At 40.1% G+C, this 27,598-nt stretch overlaps 2 protein-coding genes across 6 annotated transcripts in view; both read left to right on the top strand.

Moving 5' to 3' along the window:
* Positions 1-27,598, top strand: part of LOC149247234 (histone-lysine N-methyltransferase CLF-like) — a 180,653-nt gene that overhangs the window by 86,592 nt on the left and 66,463 nt on the right. The window lies entirely within an intron of this gene.
* LOC149247235 (uncharacterized) lies at positions 5,744-6,747 on the top strand. The gene is made up of 2 exons (XM_089458161.1): positions 5,744-5,961; positions 6,086-6,747. Exons 1-2 carry the CDS (start codon positions 5,834-5,836, stop codon positions 6,567-6,569), a joined length of 612 nt encoding a protein of 203 aa, XP_089314287.1. The 5' UTR covers positions 5,744-5,833; the 3' UTR covers positions 6,570-6,747.

Raw genomic sequence — 27,598 nt, 5'->3', positions numbered from 1 at the left:
CATTCCCGCACATTCGCGCACTTCGCCGGCAACTTCAACAATTTTTTTTCAAAAAGCCATAACTTCTTCATCCGGAAGCCTTTTTCAGAGCCGTTTTTTTTTAAACAGCCTATTTTTTCGAGATCTATCCATTGGAACACTTACTTTCAGCATCTTCAGCTTCATTTTTAAAAAAAAATGGAAAGTCCATGCTAAGTCATTCTTGACAGCACTAACTACTTCCAATGGGTAGCCTACATGGAAGATTTACTTAGAAGTAAAGGTCTCTTCAGAATAGCCACAGACCAAGAGAAGAAACCAAAAGATGAAGACAAGGTTGCAAAATGGGAAAATAGACAAGATCAAGCACGTGGTTTGATAGGGATGTCTATTTCTCCTGATCTTAGATTCCACATTGCAGACCTTGAGACTCCTCATGAAGCATTAGAAAAACTCGCTAAAGTTTTTGGGATTAAAAATGAAATTAGAGCCCATCAACTTGAAAATGAGTTGCTTACTTTGGATCCTAATAATTTTTCTTGCATTGAAGATTTCTTGTCCAAATTCAAGACCCTTAGATATCTCTTGGAAGGTGTTAAAGTTAAGAAAGAAGATGGTAACCTTATTTATTCCATCCTTACTAAGTTGGGACCAGCCTACTCTGTATTTGTTTCCACTTTCCATTCTACAAGGGAAGCTTTCATTTGTCAAGGAAAAGACTACAAGGCCCCTTCCTTTGACTCCTTTTGTGATTCCTTAATAAGAGAACAAGAAAAACTCTTACACCTTGGTCTTCTTAATCTTGGAAACTCTTCCACGAAAGCGTTAGCCGCCCAACAACAACCAAATTCAAAGAATCCTAAGAAGTCATATCCTCAAAAGAATGGTCCTAAACCAACTCAGCCTCAAAATGAAAGATCATTTCAGCAAAATGATAAGACCAATAAAAACAAATGGAAGAAGACTGATAGACATTGTAACTTTTGTAATCGAGATGGCCACTTAGAATCTAAATGCTTTAAGAAGATGGAAGCCTTGGAAGCCGCAATGAAGAAACATAACATCCATGTGGAGCCTACTTCAACTTCAACTTCTGGAATGGCACTTTCTGCATGTCGTTGTCAATCATCTCAGTCTGGTTATGCATTAAATGTATCTTCTTCTTCTTCTCATTCTCATGAGTGGCTCATTGATTCTGGAGCCTCTTATCACATGGCCAAAAACCAAGTCATGTTTTCTTCTTTAAATGATTGTAACACCAAAAATATATATGTTGGTGATGATAGATCTCTTAATGTTGTAGGGACTGGAACTGTTCATCTAGACAATGGTCAGTTTAATGATGTATTATGTGTTCCAACCTTATCCTGCAACCTTCTATCTGTCTATCAGATAACTCATTCAGGTGAAGGTAAAATTGTTGAATTTTCACCTCATGATGTTGTAATCAAGGATCTAAAAGATCCTAAACAGATTCTTGCTACTGGTCTTGCTGATGAATTTTCACCTCATGATCGTCTCGTTGCTAAGGGCTTTTCACAGGTTGAAGGCATTGACTACACTGAAACCTTCTCCCCTGTTGCCAAAATGAACTCTATCTGCCTTGTTCTTTCCCTTGCTGTCTCTTTAAAATGGGAAGTCCATCAGATGGATGTTAAATCTGCCTTCTTGCATGGGGACTTGCAGGAAGAAATCTATATGGAACAACCCATTGGCTTCATACAAACAGACTCCAGCCTTGTTTGTCGACTTAAGAAATCCCTTTATGGCCTCAAGCAAGCTCCTCGGGCGTGGTATGCCAAAATGGATAGCTTTCTTTTAGAATTTGGCTTTTCTAGGTGTCATTCTGACAATACTGTCTACACCAAGAAAGTGGGCAACTCTCTTATCATCCTTGTTCTTTATGTTGATGATCTTATTCTTATTGGTAGTGATCCCAACCTTATAAACCATGTGAAAACCAGCCTTAAAAAGAAATTTGAAATGACAGACTTAGGACACTTACACTATTTTCTCGGTCTTCAAGTCTTGCAATCCACGGAGGGTATTTTCCTTTCCCAGTCCAAGTATGCTTGTGATATTCTTCGTCATTTTCACATGGAAGACTGTAAGCCAACCCCTTCTCCCTTTCAGTCTGGAGTCAAACTTTCAGTCTCTTGTACTTCTCTTGAAGTTGATGCTACCTTATACCGTCAACTTGTAGGAAAACTCTTGTATTTAACCCATACTCGTCCTGATCTTTCCTTTGCTGTTGGCCTTGTTGCTCGTTTTATGCAAAACCCCCGTGAAAGTCATTGGAAAGCAGCTAAAAGAATACTTCGTTATGTTCGAGGTACAGTACAGTTTGGGATTCATTACAGTGCCAAAGCAGCTCCTCTATTAGTTGGTTTCACTGATTCTGATTGGGCTGGTGACCCTGATGATCGGAAGTCTACTGCCGGTTATGTCTTCACTCTTGGTTCAGGACCTATTACATGGGCTTGTAAGAAACAGGCTGCCATTTCTCTTTCGTCAGCAGAAGCAGAGTATCGTGGTGCCGTGGAAGCTAGTAAGGAAGCCTTGTGGCTTCGTCAGATCCTATCAGAGTTTGGCTTTGAGCAGCAACATCCAACCACACTTTGGTGTGATAATCAAAGTGCCATTTAGCTATGCAAAGATCCAGTCCAGCATCAGCGCAGCAAACACATTGAACTACACATGCACTTCATCAGAAAGCTCATTCATGACCATGTTCTTGAAGTGCAATATTGTCCAACAGATGATCAGGTTGCAGACATCTTCACAAAGGCTCTCACAGAGGCGAAGTTCACTACACTTCGATATATGCTTGGAGTTCAGGAAGTTGTCACTAAGGGGGGATAGGCTCTAGTGCCTCCTTCCTTCTCTTATTGTGTCATATTTGTAAATCCTTCAATCCTATCCCAAGTTGTTCTTAAGGGGGGATGTTAGGATATTCCAACACATAGGATATAGTTAAGTTCAACTTGGTTTAGTTTAGAGTTAGGTATAGAGTTAGGTGAAGTGTGTTTCTTTACCGTTGTACATATTGTAACTTACAATCCGACGGTCACGATATGTAGTGATCCGACGGTTCATTCTCTCCTCGGTATTACCGACACTTGATCCGTGGCTTGACACCCGATTGGTCCATGAGTTCTATTTAAAGCGCATGGAGGGTCATTGTTCGGGTAATCCGTGCATGAGAGAAGCTTATGTAAATTTTCATTCTTTGATTAATAAATTGCCTGTAGTACCCACGTTGGGACAGGCCGTGGACTGTTTCCCTCCTTGCACTTTGAGGGTTTTAACCAGTGTTGTTAAAATCGCGATAAAATCGCGATTTTATCGAAAAAGCGCGATTTTTTCATTTACCCGATTCAAATCGCGATTTTTATGCATAAAAATCGCCACTTTTTTTTATAACGATTTTTATCGAAAAAATCGCGAGTTTTTGAAAATATCGCGATTTTTTCGAAAAAATCGCGATTTTTTGGGTAAAAATCGCAGGGCACGGGGGCAGCGCTCTTTTTATATGCAAAATCGATTTTTATTATGTCATTTTGCTGTTTGCGCGCGGAGGAGGAGGAGAAGAGGTGAGGGAGAGGAGCTGAAGGGTTTCCGTCGGATTTGGGAGCGAATCGAAGCGTTTTTAAGAGGAATCCAAGCCTAGATCACCAATTTGTCCATAAAAGAGGTATGTAGATTAATTTTTTTTGGTTTTGCTTCTATAAAAACTTTGGTTTTCATTGTTTTTAAAGAATTTTTTGAAATTTTTCATTGATTTGGGATGGGTAATTTGTTATGACTATGAGAACCAATTTGTTATTTTTATTTTCTCATTTTTTTTAAACATTGTTTATTTTTTTTGAATTTTCATTGTTTTTTGGCATTTGGTTGGGTAACTTGGGTTTAGAAATTGGGATTTTGGAAATAATTAGCTTGTAATTTTGCAAATGCTAAATTGTAATTTGTATTATCATTTATGTAATCCTAAATTCCTATTTCCTAATCCTTATTTTTCCATAGGTTTGCAAATTCAAAATTCAAAAACAAACATGCCAAGGAAATTGGATCCTTTCTGGGAATATGGTGACCCTAAAACTCCGAATGATAGACAAAACTTGTATTGCAAGTTGTGTGGAAAGGAAATATTCGGGGGGGTGTACAGGTTGAAGTTCCACCTTGCACAAATCCCTGGACGTGATGTGGGGCCCTGTCTAAAGACAAATGCTGAAATTATCCAAAAAGCCATGAGAGCATTGGGAGAATTAGAGCACACTAGAGACGCCAAAGAAGAACTCAAAAGGCAACTAAAAAGGTCAGCTGACGGAAGTGGGCCAAGTGGCACAGGTTCTACTGCAGCGTCAGTCAATCCGGTAGCTGCATCATCATATTTTGTTCCTCGAACCACACCTGGTTCACAACCAACTATTGGTTCAATGCTAAAAAGAACTGAAAAAGAAAAAGCTGACAAGTTGATGACAAAATTTCTCCTCTGGAGTGATATTCCTTTCAGCATTATAAGGAATAATCCATTTTTCCAACCTACTGTTGATGCTATTGCCAGTTTTGGCCCGGGGTACAAACTCCCTTCTCTTCATGATTTCAGAGGCCGGCTTCTTCAAGATGAAAAGCGTGACTGCACCCAAAGATTGGAGGATTTTAGGGCATCATGGGCACAAACAGGATGCACTGTTATGTCAGATGGTTGGACTGACCAAAAGGGGAGAACCCTTATAAACTTCTTGGTTAGTTGTCCCAAGGGGACTATGTTTATCAAATCTGTTGATGCAACTCATCAAATCAAAGATGCAAGAACTTTATGTGATTTGCTGGATGTGTTTATTTTGGAGGTGGGTGCAGAAAATGTTGTCCAAGTCATAACGGACAATGCTGCAAATTATGTTGCTGCTGGTAGAATGCTTATGGACAGGCATCCTGCTTTATTTTGGACACCTTGTGCTGCCCATTGTATTGATTTGATGTTAGAGGACATTGGGAAAATTCCCTTTGTCAAAGAGGTTGTTGACTCATCAGAAAGCATCACAAAATTTATTTACAATCACACATCTGTGCTTAGCTTGATGAGAAGATTCACCAACAACAAAGAGTTGGTGCGCCCCGCCATTACACGGTTTGCGACGAGTTTCATATCTCTTCAATCCCTCGTGAATTCTATGTGGGATTTGAAGAGAATGTTTCTTTCAGAGGAGTGGCGTGCTTTGTCAATGAGCCGCAAACCAGAAGCAGAGGCCGTCTGCAGACTAGTTTCATACCAGGAAGACTTCTGGGCGGGAGTGCAGGAGGTGTGCGCTGTTACAGAACCTTTGGTAAAGGTTCTTCGGTTGGTTGATGGTGAGAAGCCCGCAATGGGCTATTTGTATGAAGCCATGGACAGGGCCAAAGAAGCCATTCGGTCCTACTATGATGACAAGGGAGATGATGGGTTCCAGAGACAACTCCTTCTATGGAAGGTCATTGATGAGCGATGGAACAACACACTCCATCGTCCAATTCATGCTGCGGGGCTTTTCCTGAACCCTGCATTTTCTTATGCATGTGGGTTTAATTTTGATGTTGAGGTCGTGGAAGGATTATTAACCTGTGTCCAGAAGATGGTGAGATCTTCAGAAGAACGTATGGAGATCTCTAGACAAATTGAGCAATATAAGTTGTCAGGTGGCACATTTGGCTTTGAGATGGCTGTCATTGATAGGACGGTTAAAATGCCAGGTATTTTTTAGTTTGTACTTTGTAACTTTGTTTCAAATTTCATTGTTTCTTCAAATTCCATTTTTTTCTTATGTTTATTTAAAATTTTATTTGTAATTTTGTTGTAGACGCATGGTGGAAGATGTATGGTGGCAGAGTACCCCTTTTGCAAAATCTTGCCGTACGCATCCTCAGCCAAACATGCAGCTCCTCGGGATGTGAGCGCAATTGGAGTGTATTTGAAAAAATACACAACAAGAAGCGCAATAGGTTAACACTTAAACATTTAAAATATTGCAAATTTCCAAATAAATTTTTGAATTCATTAAAGTTTTAAACAATATTTTTTTTATAATATTAATTATTAATTTATTATTTCATGAACTTTGTACAGGTTGGAGTCCCATAGACTTAATGACATGGTCTATGTCTACTACAATCTTCGATTGTGGGTGAAACAACTAGAGAAGACACCTGATACGGAAGCCATCTCATTGGATGGGATTGACACCACTGCTGAATGGAGGGTTGAGACCGAGAGGCCTCTCATGGATCCCACTGAGGATTGGTTAGTGCAGGATGAGGGGGAGGAGGAGGGGGAGCAGGAGCAGGAGCAGGAGCAGGAGCAGGAGGAGGAGGAGTTGGAGGAGCAGGAGGAGGAGGTGACACCGCCTACCCGGGCTACCCGGGCTACCACTACCAGAGGACGTGGTCTCCGTCCACCTCGGCCTCCTGTAGCTGCTACTACTAGTTCTTCAGCTTCTAGAGCACGTCAGACTCCACTGCCATTTCCACCACCACAGGCACCAGCTTCTACATCTAGAGGGAAAGAGAAAGTTGTGCCATTTTCTCGCAAGAGGGGCAGAGGAAATCAATAGGATTAGACTTTCATTTTATTGTATATGACATTATGACATGATGAGATACATTATCATATTTTTTGTTGATATTTTGAGGCTGAGTTGGACTTGGGACTCAGGACTTACTATTCAGGACATGATTCAATGTTATGTGTGATTTTAGCGCTAGAAATGATATTAAACATCTTATATATTAGTTTTTTTATCATATTTATGTGTCAATGTATTTATTTTATGTTGTAGATGGTTTAGATATTAAAAAAATTGAAAAAAAATGAATATTTTTGTGCCAAACGATTTTTTCCCGCTTTTTTCCGATTTTTTCCCGATTTTAACGATTTTTTCCGCTTTTTTCCCGGCGCCGATTAAATCCCGATCGCGATGTGTGCAACACTGGTTTTAACCACGTCAAAAATACTGGTGTATTGATTTGAGATCTAGTTGTGAGCGGTGTCCTTTTGCTGTTCTTTCTGAGGAATTTACCCTGTAAATTCCTACAATATTTGGCCTAGTATTTACCAGATACATTAGGGAGCCCACCAACTAGCCATAGGAGGTAGGATCCATGAGACTAGAGTCAGAGCCCTCAACGTCTTGAGATTGGTGATCATAGGAGTAGTCATCGGCTTGGAATCCATCATCTCGAATTTCTACAACGACTTGATAATGTACTTTCCTTTCTCCAAATATATCTCCCCAGGTCTTTGCCATACTTCCAGACCCAAGTAATAGTGCATTAGTCCTAGATCCTTCATTTTGAATTCAACTGCCAACATCTTCTTGCATCCCTGAATTCTTTGCTCCACACTTGTAATGAATAGATCATCCACATATAGTAGAATAATGACAAGCTGATTATTCATGACCTTGATGTAGATATTTGGATCAACAAAACTCTTTACGAACCCAATTTTAAGTAGATATGTATCCATATTTGCATACCATGCCCTAGGTGCTTGCTCTAAACCATATAGGGCCTTCTTATGTCTGCAAACATGAGAGTTCTTGCTATTAACTTCAAATCCTTGTTGTTCAAGATACAGTTCCTCATCAATGGTCCCATTCATAAATGCGGTTTTCACATCCATTTGATGGATATTCCAACATATTGTAGCTGCCAATGAAACTAGAGATCTAATGGTAGTGTACCTTGCTATGGGTGCAAAGGTTTCTTCATAATCAATGCCTTCCTTTTGAGAGAAACCCCTTGCAACGAATCTAGCTTTATACTTGTCTATACTTCCATCAACAACATGTTTGATCTTATAGATCCATTTGGAGGTGACAACCGATTTGTCACAAGGTCTAGGAACGATTTCCCAAACCCCATTCTTCATAATGGATTGATACTCTTCCTGCATTGCCCTCTTCCAAACCTCTTGATGAGCAACTTCCTTGAATGTAGATGGTTCGACTTCAATTAACTTCGTTATATATGCAGCATAACCAGAATATGTTTTCGGTCTCTTACTTTCCCAACATCAGAATGAATGAGGTCTAATATTTCTTTAGACCTAGTTTCACTATTTGGAAATGACTTTCTTTTATGTTTTCCAAAGAGCATCCCTTGCACACACCTTCATGATCTAACTTCATATTGGGGATTCCATGAACCAATTGACTAAGAGTAGGGATGACCTTATAATGTAGATGACCATACCTCCTTTGCCATAGCTCAATGGGACCGATCTCCATGTGAACCGAAGCTTGAAGAGGTGGTGTAATAACTCTATAATGGCTTCCTTCACAAACTTGAATAACCCTAGCTTTATCAATGCTAGAGTCTTTTCCCCAAACAAATACTTTTCCATCAACAAAAGCAACTCTTTCCCCTTTATATTCTAAACAAGAAATAGAAAGCAAATTCTTTCTCAAACCTGGAAAATATATTATGTTGTCGAGATGCAGCTTCGATCCATTTTCTAGCTTCAACGATGTTGATCCTAGGCCTATAACAACATAGCTTTTGTTGTCACCCAATTCCATTGCATGAGAAGATGGCTCCTTTGATAGTATATGAAGTTGTTTACTTTCTCCTGTCATGTGTCTTGAAGCTCCACTATCAATGATCCATGCATTGTCATCGTTAAGAGAACCTATAAGAGCAACCAAGAACCCTTGACTTTTGACCTTGTTGAATAAGTAGCGGATGACCTTCCTAATCCAGCTTCGAGCAGTATTGATACCCATTCTTATGTAGTTCATCAAAGAGGGAGAATCCATGTTCATTCCTATTGAGCCAACAAAGTGATCATCAACTTTTCTTGACCTTAGCTTTGATACCATGTTGGGAAATCGATACAAGTAGATTAGGGTTTGATTCCTCTTTCTTGATAATTACTTGTGAGTTATGTTGGCTTCTTTTACTTCTTTATTATCTTATCTTTCATCAAACAATTACCATATTGTCTGTGTATGAAGAACACAAAACAAAAGACACAATATGTAGGCACTATGCTAGGGAAAAACTCCCCTCGAGGGGAAAACCCAATCAAAAATTCTCTTCCTTCAATAGTATTCTTTGAGACTCTTCAACCTAGACAAAGACCAAACCTTCCCTCCACACCAAGTCAGCCGTCTAGATCTTCGACCTCTTTGTAGCAGCACTTCCAGCCCTACAACTTCGACTATGCAGCAACTTACGGCATCAGGTAGCAACTGGCAGCAACAACATGTTGGAAATAATTCTGAGAGGGGGGGGGGTGAATCAGTATTATCAAATCAATATAACTTTTTCATTTCCATATCCAGATCCAGGTATAGATCAATTTTTCAGACTTTACTCATACCCCAGACTACAGATCTGATCATGCGCCAAGGAGATCTCGACCCATCAGTAGATCCGCCTTATAAAGCTCAGGTTCCTCCTTGATTCAGATCCAGCTATCACTCACCAACCGATCACCAGAATTTTAGATCTTGCTCTCCTTAAGATATTCAACTCATGAGTACTCCCTCCAAATGATCTCCTTCCCTTTTAATAGTCCAGGCCTTTCTCAAACCATGGACCAAAACCATAGAGATCCAATACTAGGGATCCAAAACCGGGGTTCAAACCTTTAGATGAAAAGCCACGGACCAAACCATAGGTTCAAAAAGCGTCGGACTAAATACCATGGACCGCTCGTAAGATTTCCCACGTGTGCGCAATTTTCTCTGCATGAAAGTGCGTGAACTGGGGTACGCACCTTTTGCACTGTGAACCTGCGAACATGTCCGCACCTTCTAAACGATGCGCCTGCGGAACCTGCTGATGACCGTACCTTTTGATCGGCGCACCTGCGAACTTCTTATTTTCTTCATTCTTTGTAGGCTGATCATCAATATTTGCTACTGACTTGTTGCACTATGATCTGTCATCTGTATGAGTTGCCATCAAGGACAACACTTGAGCCATAATGCCAACAATCTCCCCCTTTGGACTTGATGGCAACAATACCAACTCACTCTCCCTCTTTGACATCAAGGGCAAAGGGCGGACCAAGATATTCTCTTTCCTTGATAACCATTCCACTGTCCATACTCCCCCTAAGTATCTGCTGAAATCTCTGAATGAGCTCCCCCTTTGTATGTGCCAAGGTGTACCAATCTGATCATGCTTCCTCTGAGTATTGCTGAAGTCTCTGCTCTGCTGAAGAGCGCTGTTCATGCTCCCCCTGACTGTAAGCAAGGTATGGTGAATGATCAGCTCCATAAGCATCTAGACCAACAATCCTGTATATGCCCATTAGTGTAGATAGCATCAACCTGTGACAAGATATGTCAGCATCAACTTCATCCTTTTGAACAGAATTCTGCATATGACATACAGAATCATTCACATTATATCATATGTGAAAAATACCATAGCCATCTCATCAAGATCTGCATGATTCAAGTATCATTACTTGGGAACATCTGCATCAATCAACATCTGTAATTATCAACCTATCATCATCATGTCTCCAACAAATCATCCATGTATCCAGCACTATGTATCTTGAGCTCAAGATCATTTGTCAAGACTTCTTGATATCATCAACCTCAACAGTCCTTATCCATATGAGCACCAAGAACTATAGAATTCTGCATCATAAATGTATTATATGACCTTTATTCATATGACGACAGCAACATATGAGTGACTCATCATCAAGTAATGTGAATTCAAGGTAAGCACCATACATGCATCATCAGAGAATTCAAGGTAATCCCAAGAATCATATGAGACAACTCACAACTATATCATAGCAAGATATACCATTTAGCCATGTAATCATCATTACCAAGGACTACCAACCATAATGCCAACAATGCATTATTGAAAGTGTATGCTCCCCTTGAACCTGTGCCATCTTGTTTATTGTCAGATCTGATCATGCATATATCAGCAAGAAGTATCAAGGCATCAACGAGTTAAAATCATTCAAGTGTCAAGACATTCCTACACAACATCAACAGATTGCAACCATTATGAAACAGAGCAAATAATGGACTGAATCATATCAGACCCCTTTTCTTGAGTCTATCCCACTGCTTTTCCTCAAACTAACATATACGCGACTGAGCAGTAACCAACTCGCGTATATACACGACTTCCCTTTATCAAATTTGCATATGAGATTTATGACATTGAAGTTTTACACTTTCGGCTCCCCCTGAGTCTGTTATGTCTGTATGTTGTGCTGTGCCACATCTCTCTTGCCGTACTTCTTCTTCCATATCTTTAAGTGTGATGATGTTTTCTCCTTTTGGTGTGATGCCCGTACTTTGCTCCTGCATTCCTTTGCTATATGTCGAAGCTTGTTACATGCATAACATCTTACATGTTTCATATTCCTCCTGTAGCAATCAGCAGCTTTGTGACCAAACATATTGCAAGAAAAGAAATATCCCTTAAAGTACCTGGAACGTGATGATCTTTCTGTGTGATGGTCTTGAACCATTCTTCTTCTGCATCTGGCTGCAACATGTCCAAGATTATGACATACATAACATTCAACATTATTCATTGGAGGAGTAAAAGATTTTCTTTGAGGAATTTCTTTCCTTCGCTATTGATGAGGTTGACCTTTCATCTCCTTGCTGGGCATTTCAGATTTTACATTAGAGTTCCTTGTATTACTTTGTGAACTAGATTCTCCTTCAACAGATTCATGAAAACCAAGACCCATTTTGATAGCAGGAGACCTTTGACTACTAAGAATATCATCCAAGATCTTAGTGCTATCTTGAAATCGTAAGAGCTTATCCTTTTCCTTTAAGTTATCTTTTAGAATATTTACCTCAGTCCGATGTTGCTCTTCCTTTTCACGATAGTGCTTATTCATGTCTTCTTCAGCTTTCCTTCCTTCTTGCAACTGATGTCTTAGTTCAAGAACTTCATTTTCTTGTTTTTCAAGAGATTGGAGTAGTTCTTTATTCTGCTTCTTTGATTCTTCAAGATCTTCCTTTAGCGAGAGGATCGTAGCTTCAAGCTTTTCATAATAACTGGATCTATCTCTGAGTTTTTTGATTGTTGTGCTCCTTTCATTGACTTCATTTCTTAAAGATGTCACTTCATCCTGCAACTTTTGATATTTGTCCTTGAATAACTTCCTTACCTTGTTTCCTCCTCTAGCTGAGCTTTTAGTTTGGTAGCTTCTTCTTTGAAGACACATTCCCTTTTGTTCAATAGATCTTGTTGATCTCTAATTTTGTCTGTAAGTCTTTTAAATTCTGCCTCTATTTGATATCTTTCTTGCTCACCCATAAGAGCAAATTTAGTTGTTTCGCTATCACTTTCATCATTTCCAAATGGATAGATACCTGTATCACCAGAGGATAACAAATTCATACCTGATAGATCATTTTCTTGTTCATCTTCATCATGAAGTGATTCTGAATCTGAAGTGCTTCTTCCACATATTCCCCAATTGATACTCTCACTGTCATAGTTCTTCTGAGATGTCTTCTTCTTCTTAGGTGCTTTCTTCTTAAGCTTCTTTCCCATTGTTCTACGGATCTCCTTCAAGCGATCAATCTTCTACCAAAGGACCTCCTCTGATACCAATTGTTGGAAATAATACTGGGGGGGGTGAATCAGTGTTATCAAATCAATATAACTTTTTCATTTCCATATCCAGATTCATATACGCTGCTTCCACAACTATGATTAATGCAATCAGTGTATATCCAGTAAACTTATGATTCAGTTAGTTGATCCCTAATGAGTGCATCAGAACATTATTAACCATATGAACAATAAACAGGAGCATTAAAATAGAACAGATCATCACACACAAGAAGCACACATGAACACCATGATGTAAGGTGGAAACCCAATGTGGGTGAAAACCACCTGCTGCAAGTTGTCTCAATCTTCTTTTAATAAGAAACTTCTTTTACAATAGTTCTGTACTGGTGCAGTCTTATACCAGTACGCAGGCTTCTACCTGCAGAAGGCTACAACCTTCTCTTGTTCTCCAGATTCTCCTGGAAGGGAGCTACAACCCCCTTTGCTCTTGTACTAGCCGATCCATTTACTAGTACGTAGGTCTCGACCTACTGAAATGCTCCAACCTTTACTTGTTTTCCAACTGCTACTGGAAGGGAGCTACCACCCCCCTTTGCTCTTGTACTAGCTAAGATACTAGTACGTAGGCGCCAGCCTACAATCTTCTCTCATCCGGGTACCACGTTTCATACATTTTCAGACTGGATACTCCTGAAGCACAACACATAATCTGAAGGCCACATTTCATCCAATTTTCATACTGGACCCATCAATATCATTGAAGCACATAATCAACCAACATCAATCTTTACATCACTTAAAACTGAATCAATGAAACCCCAATATATAGAATCAATCAAACTCTTCTCAGAATGTTATAACCAGAAAACAGTAACAGTAACCAGACATTAATTCAGAACCCTGAACACAACAGTAAAATCAGCTAAAACATATTTTCTGAGAAGTCTGCAACTTGACCAATAGGAAGCCTGCGGGTATCCGCACTTTCTCCGTGTCTGACCTGCGGATCACCGCACCTGCGTCTCCGTCTCTCCTGCGCACCTCTGCACCTGTTCTTGTGTCTCTCCTGCGCACCTGCGCCTGTGTCTTTCCTGCGCACCTCCACACCTTCTGCTGAGAATCACCTGCGCACCTCCGCACTGCTGCTGAGAATCGCCTGCGTACCTCCGCACCTGCTGCTGCGAATCACCTGTGCACTTCCGCACCTGCTGCTGCGAATCACCTGCGCACTTCCGCACCTGGGCTGTGTCTGGACTGCGGTCCTCCACACCTGCAGCCGTGTCGCACCTGCGATCCTGCAGGTATAGATCAATTTTTCAGACTTTACTCATACCCCAGACTACAGATCTGATCATGTGCCAAGGAGATCTCGACCCATCAGTAGATCCGCCTTATAAAGCTCAGGTTCCTCTTTGATTCAGATCCAGCTATCACTCACCAACCGATCACCAGAATTTTAGATCTTTCTCTCCTTAAGATATTCAACTCATGAGTACTCCCTCCAAATGATCTCCTTCCCTTTTTATAGTCTAGGCCTTTCTCAAACCATGGACCAAAACCATAGAGATCCAATACTAGGGATCCAAAACCGGGGTTCAAACCTTTAGATGCAAAACCACGGACCAAACCATAGGTTCAAAAAGCGTCGGACTAAATACCATGGACCACCCGTAAGATTTCCCACGTGCGCGCGATTTTCTCTGCATGAAAGTTTGTGAACTGGGGTCCGCACCTTTTGCGCTGTGAACCTGCGAACATGTCCACACCTTCTAAAGGATGCGCCTGCGGAACCTGCCGATGACCGCACGTTTTGATCGGCGCACCTGCGAACTTCTTATTTTTTTCATTCTTTGTAGACTGATCATCAATCTTCGCTACTGACTTGTTGCACTATGATCTGTCATCTGTATGAGTTGCCATCAAGGACAACACTTGAGCCATAATGCCAACACAACACTTGGAAGATTTCGATCTCCCAAACTAGGGCATGAAACAGAGAGAGAGTAGCTCCAAAACTTTGATTTCCTTCTTCTCCTTAGATTTGACCCAACTCACACTTCCTTTAGACTTATTTGACCCACTTCGCGCTTCTCCAACTTCCTTAGAGATATCGAACTTTCTTGAGATGAGATACTCCAAATGCATTTGACTTCCTTCTATTTATAGGCTCCAAGTGAGGTTGAATTGGTGTCCTTAGGCCGACTTGATCTCCTTTAGGCCTACTTGGTGTGGAGGGTACATAAATTATATTTGACTCAATAATAAACCTTTTTACATAATTCAAAAGCCAAAGAAGGGTCTCTTTAAATATACAATGACTCTATTGACTCAACATTAATCCTAGGATTCCACAATGGGGACTTTGACTAATATAAAGATTACCCAAGAATGAAATCCACGCTTTAATAAGTCATTGATACAATAATAAAAATTCTTTTCTTTATTCTTTCGACAAGTACATTTCATGATGACTCAAATACATTAATGAAGACCGAACCTAGTTACATTTTCCAATAGTAACATAAATGTCTATTGACGATATAATTTGATATTTACTACTTTATTACTAAAGCCATGATAGAAGTATTTTTTGTTTGTTTGTTTGTTATCTTCATAGTCTTCTTTCAAGGATTATTGTTGTGCGGACAATACGTAGGGCTGACTATAATCCAAATTTTAAACCTTGTGACAATGACCATGCAACGAATAACATTACGACATTGGGATAATGGTTTTGAAGGTTTGAGATCAATAAGTCCACTAAACTAAGGATCACTGGAGAAAAGCCCTTTTTTATCATAACACAGATTAAATACAGACGACGAGAGAGTTAATGTTAAACACCTAGTCCTACGGGATTGGGCAAAATTATGTAAATATTTAAATAGAAAAATTTGAATATGAAAAGACCCTGCAATGTGGGTCAATGTTATCAAAACCAGTAAACCCCCGAGATCGGGAACCAAACCGAAACCGGTAAGAAAACCAAACCAAAAAACTAGTCAACCAAAACCACATAAAATATTCAAATTTTGAGGAAAACCACATATATTCATGTGTATCCATCTTAATCCAAACAATTTATACACAAATAAGCAGAAGCTCTCATTTATAAAGCATGTAAGGGTGCACATAACCAAAATAACACCGAGTGCAATCCATCTTTGAACTGAAAATACATAAAAAAAAACAAGACCTAGATGGCCTTTATCATCCAAAAAATATCAAGCTACAACAAATACCTACATATCATCAAAATATTTGCCTATATTGGGATCTTCCTCATCGATATCACCCTCTAAGAATTAAAATAAGATAAAAAATTCTTAGCATGTCAATTCAAGATTTTGTTTGAGTGATGGGTACATTTTTTAGTAGGATCGTGATAGAGGAGTTCAAGAATCAATGCCACCAACATCAAGGTATATAAAGGGAATGCTCTTGATTAAATGCTAGTGCAATACCCTCATTCATGATAAAATCCAATGGAAACATTGCAATCCCCCCAAGCTTGAAATCCTGAAAAACTTTTAAGTCTGTTGGAGTTTGAGTGAGATCTAAAATTTTACTTTCTCCATATGAAATCCAACAAGGTTGGAACCACTCTCAAACATCTTGAGTCATTTCATTGTAATGTTAAAAATTTAAGTAAAAGGATGAAAATGAAAGATAAAGAAGAATTTAACATTACCACGAATTGCATAGCAATAATAGGGCCATAGGGTTGAATATTATGCACCTATTGTGGGCTAGTGCCTAACTAAGACAAAAATTAAAAGAGAAAAAGAAAAACATGCCCCACTGGTTGCGTTTTACGCGGCTTTACCATACCAAACCAACCAAAAACAGTTCAAGCACTGGGTCGAACCAGTTTTTGTCTCAAAACGGTCGGACCAGTTTGAACTAGCTGGTCCATCCTGATAACATTGATGTGGATCCCAAGGGTTGCCATTCTAATTGTATATAATGAAATTCATTTTAATGGAATGTAACTATTTGGGAGTTACCATATTGTCTTGAAATGGTATTAGAGCATAGGTCACAAAGTTTAGGCACTTGCTGCATGTAATTCCTTCTCTGTTGATTCCCAGTTTGTTATGGTCCAGACCTGCACCAAACTGTTTCTCTTTCCATAATGCCTTGCTCGTAAATTTAATCCTCGTCCATCAGTCTCTCTGACCCGTGGACCTATCATATGCTCAGGGTCCTTGACAATCCTTGTTGTAATGTCTCTCCTTGCTCATTTCGGTTCAGTCCTTTCTAAGCGTTAGTGATTCCCGTTGGAAAATGGAAAGTGGCAACTATTAATCTTATTTTCTTTTAACCTTTATATTTTCTTGTGAATCTTAATTATCTTCTTTAGTTAGATCTTTTCATCAAACAATATCAAGAACAATAACAACAACAATAGGGGACGTAGATATTAGGCTCTTAGCCAAGGAAAGAAACCCTCCAAGGGGAAAACCCAAAAACTATTCTTTTCTTAGAATCTGCTTCAATTGAGATACAAAGATCCAAACCCTAGACCAAGTCCTTCTCCTAGTACCAAGTCAACCCTTCCTCAAGTCCTTCCTTGATTCTGCATCAAACTGCTACACATTGCAACTTCGACTTGTCAACTTTGATACTGCTACTCAGCCTGCAACTTTGACCCTACAATTTCGGTCTTTCTGCTTCCAAGGAAACCTTAGATTAGCTTCCTATTGAGACCTTCCTAAAGCAAGACAACTCCTCCTAAGCTCAACGAGGTCTAGATAGAGTATCCTTCCTTCCAACTACAAAATGCTGCACTTTGTCCTATTGCAACTCGGTCTTGTAATTTCAGCCTCTTCCTGCAGCACAAAAAACCCCATAATTTTGTGCGCATTAGAGAGATAGAGAGCCTAAAACAAGAAAATTTCGTCCCTCCTTCTCTTCCTTGGCCTTCGCTCCCCTTTTTGCTCTTCTCAGCTACAAATCTAACCTCTTGTGATATCGAATTTGTGGAGTGTGTGTCCAAATAAGATCAAACTGTTTCTTTATAATGCCTTCTCAAGGGGTCAAAACTCTCTGTTAGGCTGACTTGATGTTGCCAGGGCCAACTTGTACTTTTGGAGCTTCCAGGACTTTCTAGACTAAAAATAATTCTTTTTACAAATATATTTTGCCCATAAGGGTTTTATAAACATGATGTTGACTCCTTTGACTCATGACAATAAATCCTAAAGACCTAATAAACTTTAGAAGCATGAAGAACAAGCTTTTACCTAGAAGACCGTCAATAATGAGCATGAAACCCATGCTTAAATAATAATATCTTTTCTTTTCTTTTCCCGTTTGTTACATAGGATACATATTGAAATAAGTACAACAATTATGAAGACCGAAACTAGTTACATTTCTCAACACTCCCTCTTAACTAGGAAGATATTCATAATTGAACAAATAGTACAACATCATATCTCAAATTGAAGAGTTCTCACAAGACGAGTCAGATTGATAATCCATATTATAAGGAGAATCATCATGACCAACACTCTCTGAGGCCTAACTATACAAGCTCTACTTAAATTAAGAGCATATTATGCTGGGAGGCTTTACGTGTGATACCACACTACCTCTACATGGTACATACTGCAACATGTAGGTGACCCTCAAAACAGGGACAACATGAGAGTTTGAGGACTCAAACATGCCCAGACAACAATGCTAATAATTGGGACAGTAATAGGGCATGGTGCTGCAATAGCAATTGGGACAACAACAAGACATGGAGCTGCAATAGCAATTGGGATAGCAATGACAGTGATGGGACAACAGCATACTATGATGGGACAACAATGACAATGATGGGACAACAACATACTATGATGGGACAGCAATGACATTGATGGGACAACAACAAAAACAATGGAACAACAAGCTAACATGGAATGGCTATGTCATTAATAGTGTGACAACAGTATGCAACACAGGACAACAGTGGCTATGATGGTGAAACAATGGCACATGGGACAGCAGTGCAACATAAGGTGCAACAGTATGATGTGTACAACATGGTCAGCATTGTGATGATGGGTGCAACACGGTGAGGTGCAACATGATGATGAGATGCAGCACAATGATAGGTGAAGGAGTCACCGTGGAGAATCAGTTGAAGCAGCATGTCTTCAACTGATTTCATGTATCATCTTCTTAGAGATGATCTATGCTCTTATCTAGATAAGTCAAAATGTTGACTCCTGTGTAAATTTTTTATCTATCTTTCTCTCTCTCTCTGCTAAACTATTGAAGAACATATAAGAAGAATTGATCAAGGGTTTCCCCACATTGGGGTTTGTCCCTTGCTAGCGCCATATCTTGTGTCCTCTTGTCTTCTGTGATTTATGTTTATGTTCTATTTGTAGTTTACTTTAATGCTAATGTGATTGCTAATTTGGAAAAGATATTGAGCTAACTGTGAAAATTGAAATAAATTGCTCTAAGCATAGAACATACCTAAAATTAACATGGAATCAGAGTTGAAGTGAAGACAATGCCCAAGCTAGAGTGAAAGAGCAATCACCGAAGACAGTTAGGAAATGACAAAAGGATCAGTGGGTTCCTCATCCCTCTTCAAATTCACCGAGGGTGAAATCGAAGCAAAGAATATTATCAGAATGGCGCAATGAAATATGGCCTACCTAAAGATCACTTCATTGGGAAGACCGGATCTCAGGGTGGAAGGAAAGGCAGATAACTAGTTCGACCATGATGCGAAGGAGTGTCCGAATGGCAGGACACGTCACTTGATGATGATAACAATCATTTCAGGGACATCTTCGATGGGTAGAGGAATGACAGGTAATGTAGGTCATCAAGGAAGCGACCGACTCTTCAGAGAAAGCAAGGAACCCCGGGTATGAAGAATCAAATGTTGTTTTTGATAAGATAAAGAAGCGCTATCTTGTATTGGCCCTTTCCTTTAGATTCTTTGGGAATCTGGCTTATCGATTATAGTGCTTTAAGGCACTTCATCAAATAGAAGGGTGCTCTATCTAATTTGGTAGAGATGGAAACAATTGTGGGATTATACTTGGAGCCGATGCCACCTATCCCTGAAAGGGTGTAGGAAATGTTACCCCTCAATTGGATAAGGGTAACCCGATTCATTTACAAAATCTCTTTTATGTACTTGATCGCAAGAAGAACCTAGTGTCCATTTTGGCAATGGAAGTCAAAGGCTACAGGGTGGCATTCATCGATGGAAAGGTACGTGTTTGAAAATGAAATTTTCAAAGATACTTTTTCTCATGGGTTCAGGGTTGGCAATTTGTATCAAGTTGCAGGATGGTCCATTGGGGATCATGTCAATTGACATATCTCATCTATAGCACTGGAGGTCTACTTATTATGGGACCCTACCCGATGTGAGTCAAATGGTGACAGGGATGCCTGAATTCAAGAAGAGCATGAAGGTACATGTCTGAGATGTACCGAATGAAAATCTTGCAAGGGGATCATTCCCCTCATGTAGCAAGTCCACAGATTTGGAACAACCTGAGGGGTTTGAGATTCATGATCAGGGATCTCATTTATGCAGGTGGAAGAAAGCTCTCTATGGCTTGAAGCAAAACACCACGGGCCTAATATGAGAGGATTGATAGCTGTCTGATGAAGCTGAGATTCACTAAAATTGAAGCCGATCCAAATAATTGTTTGAAGGTTGTGGATGATAGACCTCTCATACTGGTACCTTCTGAGACACGACCTATTTCTGACAGGTGCAGACCCTCTCACTTGAAGAAGTAAGAGGGAGTTGGATTCCAGATATGGAATGGTAAACTGCAAGCCCGTGACTACCTCGAGGACCTTACATTTCAAAAGTTATATGGTGGTGATGTGAGACCAAATTTGGGAAATGCCTTTGAGTTTCATAAACTCATTTGCATTGATGTTCTTGGTGAACTTCCATCCGTATATATGCTTTGCAGTTAGCATGGTGAGCTCATATTTGGTTGAGCCTCAGTAGATTGGTGCTTAGAATCTTCTGAGATATCTTCAGGGCACAATCTCTCATGGATTTAGATACACTGCTGGAAATATGAAGCTGCATGATTATTCGAATGTTGATTGGGTAGGCAGTGTGGAGGATCGATAGAGCACTTCCCAGTGTTGGTTCTCTCTGGATTCTGCTTCGATATCATGGATGAGTAGGAAGCAAAATTCGGTTGCTATAAGTAGCGCCGAGACCGAATACATAGCTATGAGTATGATCTCGTATGAAGCTGCCTGGTTGTGGAAGCTCATTAGTGAGCTGTTTGTACACATGATGAATACCACTTTGATTCTTTATGACAACCAGGGGGGATTTGATTGTTGCGGTATCCCGTATTCGATGATTGCTCCAGCAGATAGACATCAGATACTACCTTATCTGGGATATGGTAAGTCGATGAGCGAGGAGGCTCCATCGCATTGAGACTAATGTACAGGTCGCGGACACTTTGTCAAAGCCTTGGGGAAAGGTCAAATCTGTGATTTTCCCGAACGACTTGGAGTCATTGAGAGACCTTTGTATAAGGGTCCTACATGTTGCATGCACTGAGCTTTGGAAGCTCTGGGGGCTTGGGGTACTTACTGGAGCGACATACGACCATAGGGCGACTCATCCCCCCCTGGTGGTGCGCTATGTATAGGGTGACAGGTTCAACCTTTCCCTGTGATACCTTGTGGCGACTATGGAATAGGATGATTAGTTCTCTTGTGGGCTGGGATGATTAGTTCTCCCATGGCGACTGTGAGCCAGGATGATTAGTTCTCCTGTGGTGATCGATGGATAGGATGATTCGTTCTCCTGTGGACAAGATGATTAGTTCTCCTGTTGAGGCATCCTACCCATGTAGTCTGGGACTCATGGGAAGTACCTCTCATCTGATCAATGAGCAGGGAAATGGGGTTAGGGACCATAGTAGTACTATCGATGGACGCATCGTTGTATCTACCATACTCCCTATGCTAGGATGGCCTCCATTGATCTAGGATCAATGAAACTGATTATGAGTGGTTTGAGACACTCTTTTGCGATATTGATCTAGGATCAATGAAACTGACTTCGGGTCAGTAAGAGTGGTATGACACACTCTCATATGAAATTGACTTCGGGTCAGTAGAAAATGGTATGAGACATTCTCGATCAATTCTTCTTCTTCATGGTTCAGCAGAGCTCAACTAAGAAGAGTAGAGCAAAGTAGAGCAGAGCAGAGCAGAGCCGAGCAGTGTAAGGCACTGATGCCAGAGATAGTATAGTCAGACAGATGGATTAGCGGATGGAGTTCTCTTTGGTTGAGAGGGAGTGTTAAATTGACAACTAGGGACAAAATCCATGTGGGTCATCTTATTTATGGCAGCTGATATTTTTCTTGGATCCCTTTCATCGAAAGGTGTAGGGTTGATCTAAAGATCATTCGATTCCGATAAGTATTCTTGGAGATATGAATTTATTTGTGTTATAAGAGAATTCGTCAAGGTCGGCCAACAACCAAATAAACCCCACATGTGCTCAACATTTTAGTATAAAAGGAGATGACTTCAAAGTCATTTCTCACACACACTTCTATCTTGATTTCTCTCCACTTGTCTTGGGTTTTAGTGGAAGGTAAATCTAGGAGTGGAGGCCCTAGATGTTGGAGGAAAGAAGACTAAGGGAGTTGCCCTAGCCCTAAACGCTGTCAAAGAAGAAGTCAAAAACACTGTCAAAGAAGAAGCCAAAAACGTTGTCAAGGAATCGTGCTCTAGCCGTAGTCTTGGAGGAATCTTATCATAGCTAAGAGAGGCCCTAACGTTGTCCAAAAGGAAGCCCTAGACGCAGTCTAAAAGAGGCCCTAACATTGTAAAAAAGGCAGCCCTAGACGTAGTCTAAGAGAAGCCCTAAATGCTGTCCAAAATGCAGTGCTAGATGCAGTCTAAGAGAGGCCCTAACGTTGTCTAAAATGCAGCCCTAGCGCAGTCTAAGAGCAGCCCTAAACGCTGTCCAAAGTGCAACCTTAAAAGCAGTCTAAGAGAAGCCCTAAATGCAGTCTAAAGGGAAGCCGTAAACGCTGTCTAAAGGGATCCGTAACGCTAACTTACGGTGCCCTAGATGTAGGCCTAATACGGCTGAAAAGGTGGGCTGTAAGTGACCCTCAAAACAGGGACATCATGAGAGTTTGAGGACTCAAACATGCCCAGGACAGCGATGCTAATAATTTGGACAGCAGCAAGACATGGTGTTGCAATAGCAATTGGGACAACAATGACAGTGATGGGACAACCACATACTATGATGGGACAACAATGACAGTGATGGTACAACAACATACTATGATGGGACAACGATGATAGTGATGGGACAACATCATACTGTGATGGGATAGCAATGACATTGATGGGACATCAACAAAAACAATGGGACAACAAGCTAATGTGGAATGGCTATGTCACTAATGGTGGGACAACAGTATGTAACATAGGACAACGGTGGCTATCATGGTGCAACAATGGCACATGGGACAACAGTGAAACATAAGGTGCAATAGTATGAGGTGTACAACATGGTCATGAGGTCCAGCATTGTGATGATGGGTGCAACATCGTGCAGCATGGTGAGGTGCAACATGATGACGAGATGCAGCACAATGATAGGTGAAGGAGTCACCTTAGAGAATCAATTGAAGCAACATGTCTTCAATTGATCTCATGTATCATCTTCTTAGAGATGATCTATGCTCTTATCTAGATAAGTCAAAATGTTGACTTCTGTTGTAAATGTACTATCTTTCTCTCTCTCTGTGTTGAACTATTGAAGAACATATAAGAAGAATTGATCAAGGGTTTCCCCACATTGGGGTTTGTCCCTGGCTAGCGCCACATCTTGTGTCCTCTTGTCTTGGCTTGTCTTCTGTGATTTATGTTTATGTTCTATCTGCAGTTTACTTTAATGCTGATGTGATTGCTAATCTGGAAAAGGTATTGAGCTAACTGTGAAAATTGAAATAAATTGCTATAAGCATAGAACCTAAAATTAACATATTCTTATCTTGGATCTCCAATCCTGAGTCCTCAAAGAATATCAGTCCTCTTTGACCACTCTTCTCTTGCATCTCTGCCACATCCTCAAAGAGTGCCGATACCTTTCCTTTCTTGGATGTTTTATCCTCAAGGAAACCACATATACTTATCCAATCCTCTGTCATTCTCTCTTCATCACTTGAAGAGGAGAATGCACATGTTATGTCCAACATCACTCCCTCTCAACCAGAGAGGATATCCCTATTCTCCTTTAATCTTAAGAATAGAACCTTGCTCCTATACAAGGAGACTCCTTTATTGTTGGAAACACTGAGAGGGGGGGAGAGGGGAGCGGGGTGAATGAATATTCCTTAGCAATTAGCACTTTTAAATCTTTTCAGAGCATTAGTTAATCTTCAATTATTATTAATGTTTATGCAGTAATAATAGTAAATAAAAGAACACAATAGGCACAAGAATTTTTGGTGGAAAACCCTCTTTGGGTCAAAAGTCACCGAACGATTTTCTAATAAATTCGTTAATCTTCAACCCCAACTGAAATGAAAGCAACAACTTCCTAGAATTCTAGAAAAAAATTCTTCTCCAACTCCCACTGGAAGGACACCCCAACGCCCTAGTTTCCTCAGTAGTCAACTGAATGGATGCCCCAACATCCTAGACCAACCTACTACCCTGAAGTGTTCACAGGCTCCAGCCTATAGGCGACTTCATGCACTTGCCTAGCACCTCCTTGCCACCCTATAGTGACTGAAATGAGACAAGAGTGTGGATTCCCGTACCAGGGACAATGATCTAAGATACAATATGATTTACAATGATTTTGACCGAACACCCAATCACACTATGACCTACAACCCATCCATGACATCATCCCAATAGAGACTCCTCTACCTCCCAACAATGCCTTTTCAACTCTAGGCAGATTGATTCTTTTACAGTGACTTTTCCAATGATTACACTTTTACAAATGACCCTTTTACAACTTTACAATGATGACTCTTGGCCTTGACACTTCTTCACACTATACTGATGGCTGTCATGTCTTCAAAGGATGTCCCGCTGCAATGCTTCATTTGATTTGATACTTATCCTCTTGAATTCTTGCTTGAAGTTGTACTTGAATCTTCTTCTACCTGCATGCAAAATTTGCCCGACGAAACCAATCCCAAAACAAAACAAAATACCCTTCAACTTACCTTTGCCTGCAAAACACATGTAAGTTCATAATAATGAATAAATATAAATTAAAAGTACAATGTGTCCCTGAAGTGTGCTTGTCACTTTTGTTCTTGATTTGTTGCAGTAGTAGACAAAGACTCCCACTCTTAATATAGGCCTGGACTCTATGCAAGACTATATCCAAAACTGACCCAAAGATATATAATAAAAACTGATGATAGACCATAGACTTGTGATGGACCAAGTTCTAAGTACAACAACAGAGACCATTCTATCAACTATGAACTTACAACATCATATAGATTTAGCAAACTTGGTGTAGCATCAAGAATACGTAGTATTAAGAATAGGAGATCTGAAAAATTAATATTGACATATAGAGACATAGAGATATAACCGAGAAACTCTATATACTTACGTTGTCCTGCAAAAGCATAAGTCAGAGATGATACTCAAAATTAAAATGTAAACACTAATCATACATACCTTGTTGTAGGAGGCTTACCCTTGACTGTTGATGTGTGGTCCTTACTGCAGTGATCCTTGAATGCATGCTTTTTCTTGCCTTCTAGGAGCTCGATATTGAATCTGTTGTATCTATGTAATTTCGGATCTCCAGGGTCTGCCATGTCGTCCTGTGGTAGCCCTCTACGACCTCTTTGCAACCCCACATGTTTGATCAAGATTGGATTCTTCAAGAAAGAGTTATGCTCAATCTCCCACAATGACCTGATTATAGCCTGGTTCAGCAGATCGAACTTGTACATAGTGCCACGTGTTACTGTTGTGACCTTCGGCCTCGAAAATGTTACTTAACAAACTACAGTCCGTCATATTTCTGCGACTATTTATGAAATTTGAATCCAATGCTCAGAGAGAAAGTTATGATGATTCTACCAATGTCACTCGTTTGACATGGAATTCGGGAGCCTCAAAAAAACCTTAACTTCATCAAGATTTCATCTCAAATGGGTTTTGATTTCGGCTTTTGAAGCATCGCATGAAAAAAAGTTAGATAAAAAATGCCACGATGACTTGTTTGAAGCCACAAAATCCCTACTAGAGGAGGATATGAGGGTCATTATTTATATGAATGCCTTGAGTTGGGAGGGTCCTCAACAAGTGAAAGTTGGAGGGATTTTAGGAGGAAAAAACATTATTATTTATTGACTATTCAATAACCACAACTAATTATGAGTGCCATGCCACAACCCCATAGGGTTTTAGCCCACTAACTGGGGTTACTAACTTCAAACATGAATATCTTTCAAACCGTGAAGAATTACTTGCCGTGCCATATATCAACAGAAACATTTCGATGAGTAGAATCCATATAGAAGGTCCTTGACTTGGAATAGAGTAAGTTGTCAAGTCAAAATTCCCAGGCAAGATCGGGGTATCCCCTCGTGCTGCTTGGATTGACATCAATGACAACCACTAATCAACAATCTCCCCCTTTGGCATTGATGGCAACACAAGTACTCCCCATGCGATCATGACACCTCTTCCTACTGCCTTCTCTCCCCCTTTGTCATCAATGGCAAAGGGTAACTCCCCCTGACAAACATCCATTCCGCGGACCTGTACACACCTCCACTCCCCCTTTCTACTCGAGTAGATAAGAGAAAGAGTCTAATGAAAACTTGGGAGAATCCCAAGATTTTGGCGAAGATACTCAAATGCTTCATGAGGTAATGGTTTGGTAAAGATGTCAGCAATTTGTTCCTTTGTGCCAACATATTCAAGCTTGATATTCTTTTCGCCGACTTTCTCTCTAACGAAGTGATATTTAATCGGAATGTGCTTCATTTTGTAATGCATCACAAGATTCTTGGAGATACAGATGGCGCTGGTGTTATCGCAAAAGATGGGAATAGGCTCATCAAAGTATACTTGAAGATCTTGCAAACTTTGCTTCATCCAGAGAACTTGTGTACAACAAGTTGTTGCTGCAATATATTCTGCTTTTGCCGGGGATAACGAGATTGAAGATTGCTTTTTTACTTAACCATGAAACAAGACATCCACCTAGATAGAATGCTGCTCCACTGGTGCTCTTATGACCCTCAACACTTCCTGCCCAATATGCATCTATATGAGCTTGGATAATCAAATCATTTCCTTTGGGATACCATAGACCATATTCCGCTGTGCTCCTAAGATATCGAAGAATTATTTTAACGATAATAATATGAGATTCTTTTGGTGCTGCTTGGAACCTTGTTGCTTGTCTAACTGCCTGCATCACATTAGGCCAGGAGGTTGTCACATATAGGAGACTACCAATCATGGATCTATACAACCTTTGATCCACATCCTTTGACGAATCTTCTAAGCTTAACTTGCAACCTGTTATCATGGGGGTAAGGACTGACTTGCAATCTTCCATCTGGAATTTTTGAGCATTTCCTTGATATATGAATATTCCTTTATCCTGCTGAGGAATCTGAAGCCCCAAGAAGTATGTCAGCTCGCCAAGCATAGACATTTCAAACTCACTTTGCATTTTTGTGGCAAAGTCTTTACTTAATCTGTCATCATTGCTTCCAAAGATTATATCATCCACATATACCTTGATAATCGTTAGGTTATCTTGATCCACTTTCACATAGAGATTGTTGTTAGCGCTTCCTTTCTTGAATCCTTGTTGATGTAGATACCTATCAAGACGAGCATACCAAGCCCTAGGAGCTTGCTTGAGACCATATAGAGCATTCTTTAATCTGCAGACATTGTCTTCTTTGTCAAAGAGAAAAAAGCCTTTGGGTTGTTCAATGTAAACTTCTTCCTCCAATTCACCATTTAGAAAAGCTAACTTAACATCCATTTGGTAGACCTTGATTTT

Source organism: Pinus tabuliformis, chromosome 7 (assembly GCF_031772625.1).
Source record: "Pinus tabuliformis cultivar Carrire ecotype Pingquan chromosome 7, CPIR1, whole genome shotgun sequence".
NCBI classification, from domain to species: Eukaryota; Viridiplantae; Streptophyta; class Pinopsida; order Pinales; family Pinaceae; genus Pinus; species Pinus tabuliformis.
The sequence above is the reverse complement of the archived record's forward strand: the minus strand, read 5'-3'. Positions and strand labels throughout refer to the sequence as shown.

Coding starts and splice junctions, on each gene's coding strand:
- LOC149247235 (XM_089458161.1), top strand. CDS start 5,834: ATGTATGGTGGCAGAGTACCCCTTTTGCAAAATCTTGCCGTACGCATC. Junction 5,962..6,085: donor CACAACAAGAAGCGCAATAG/GTTAACACTTAA, acceptor AACTTTGTACAG/GTTGGAGTCCCATAGACTTA.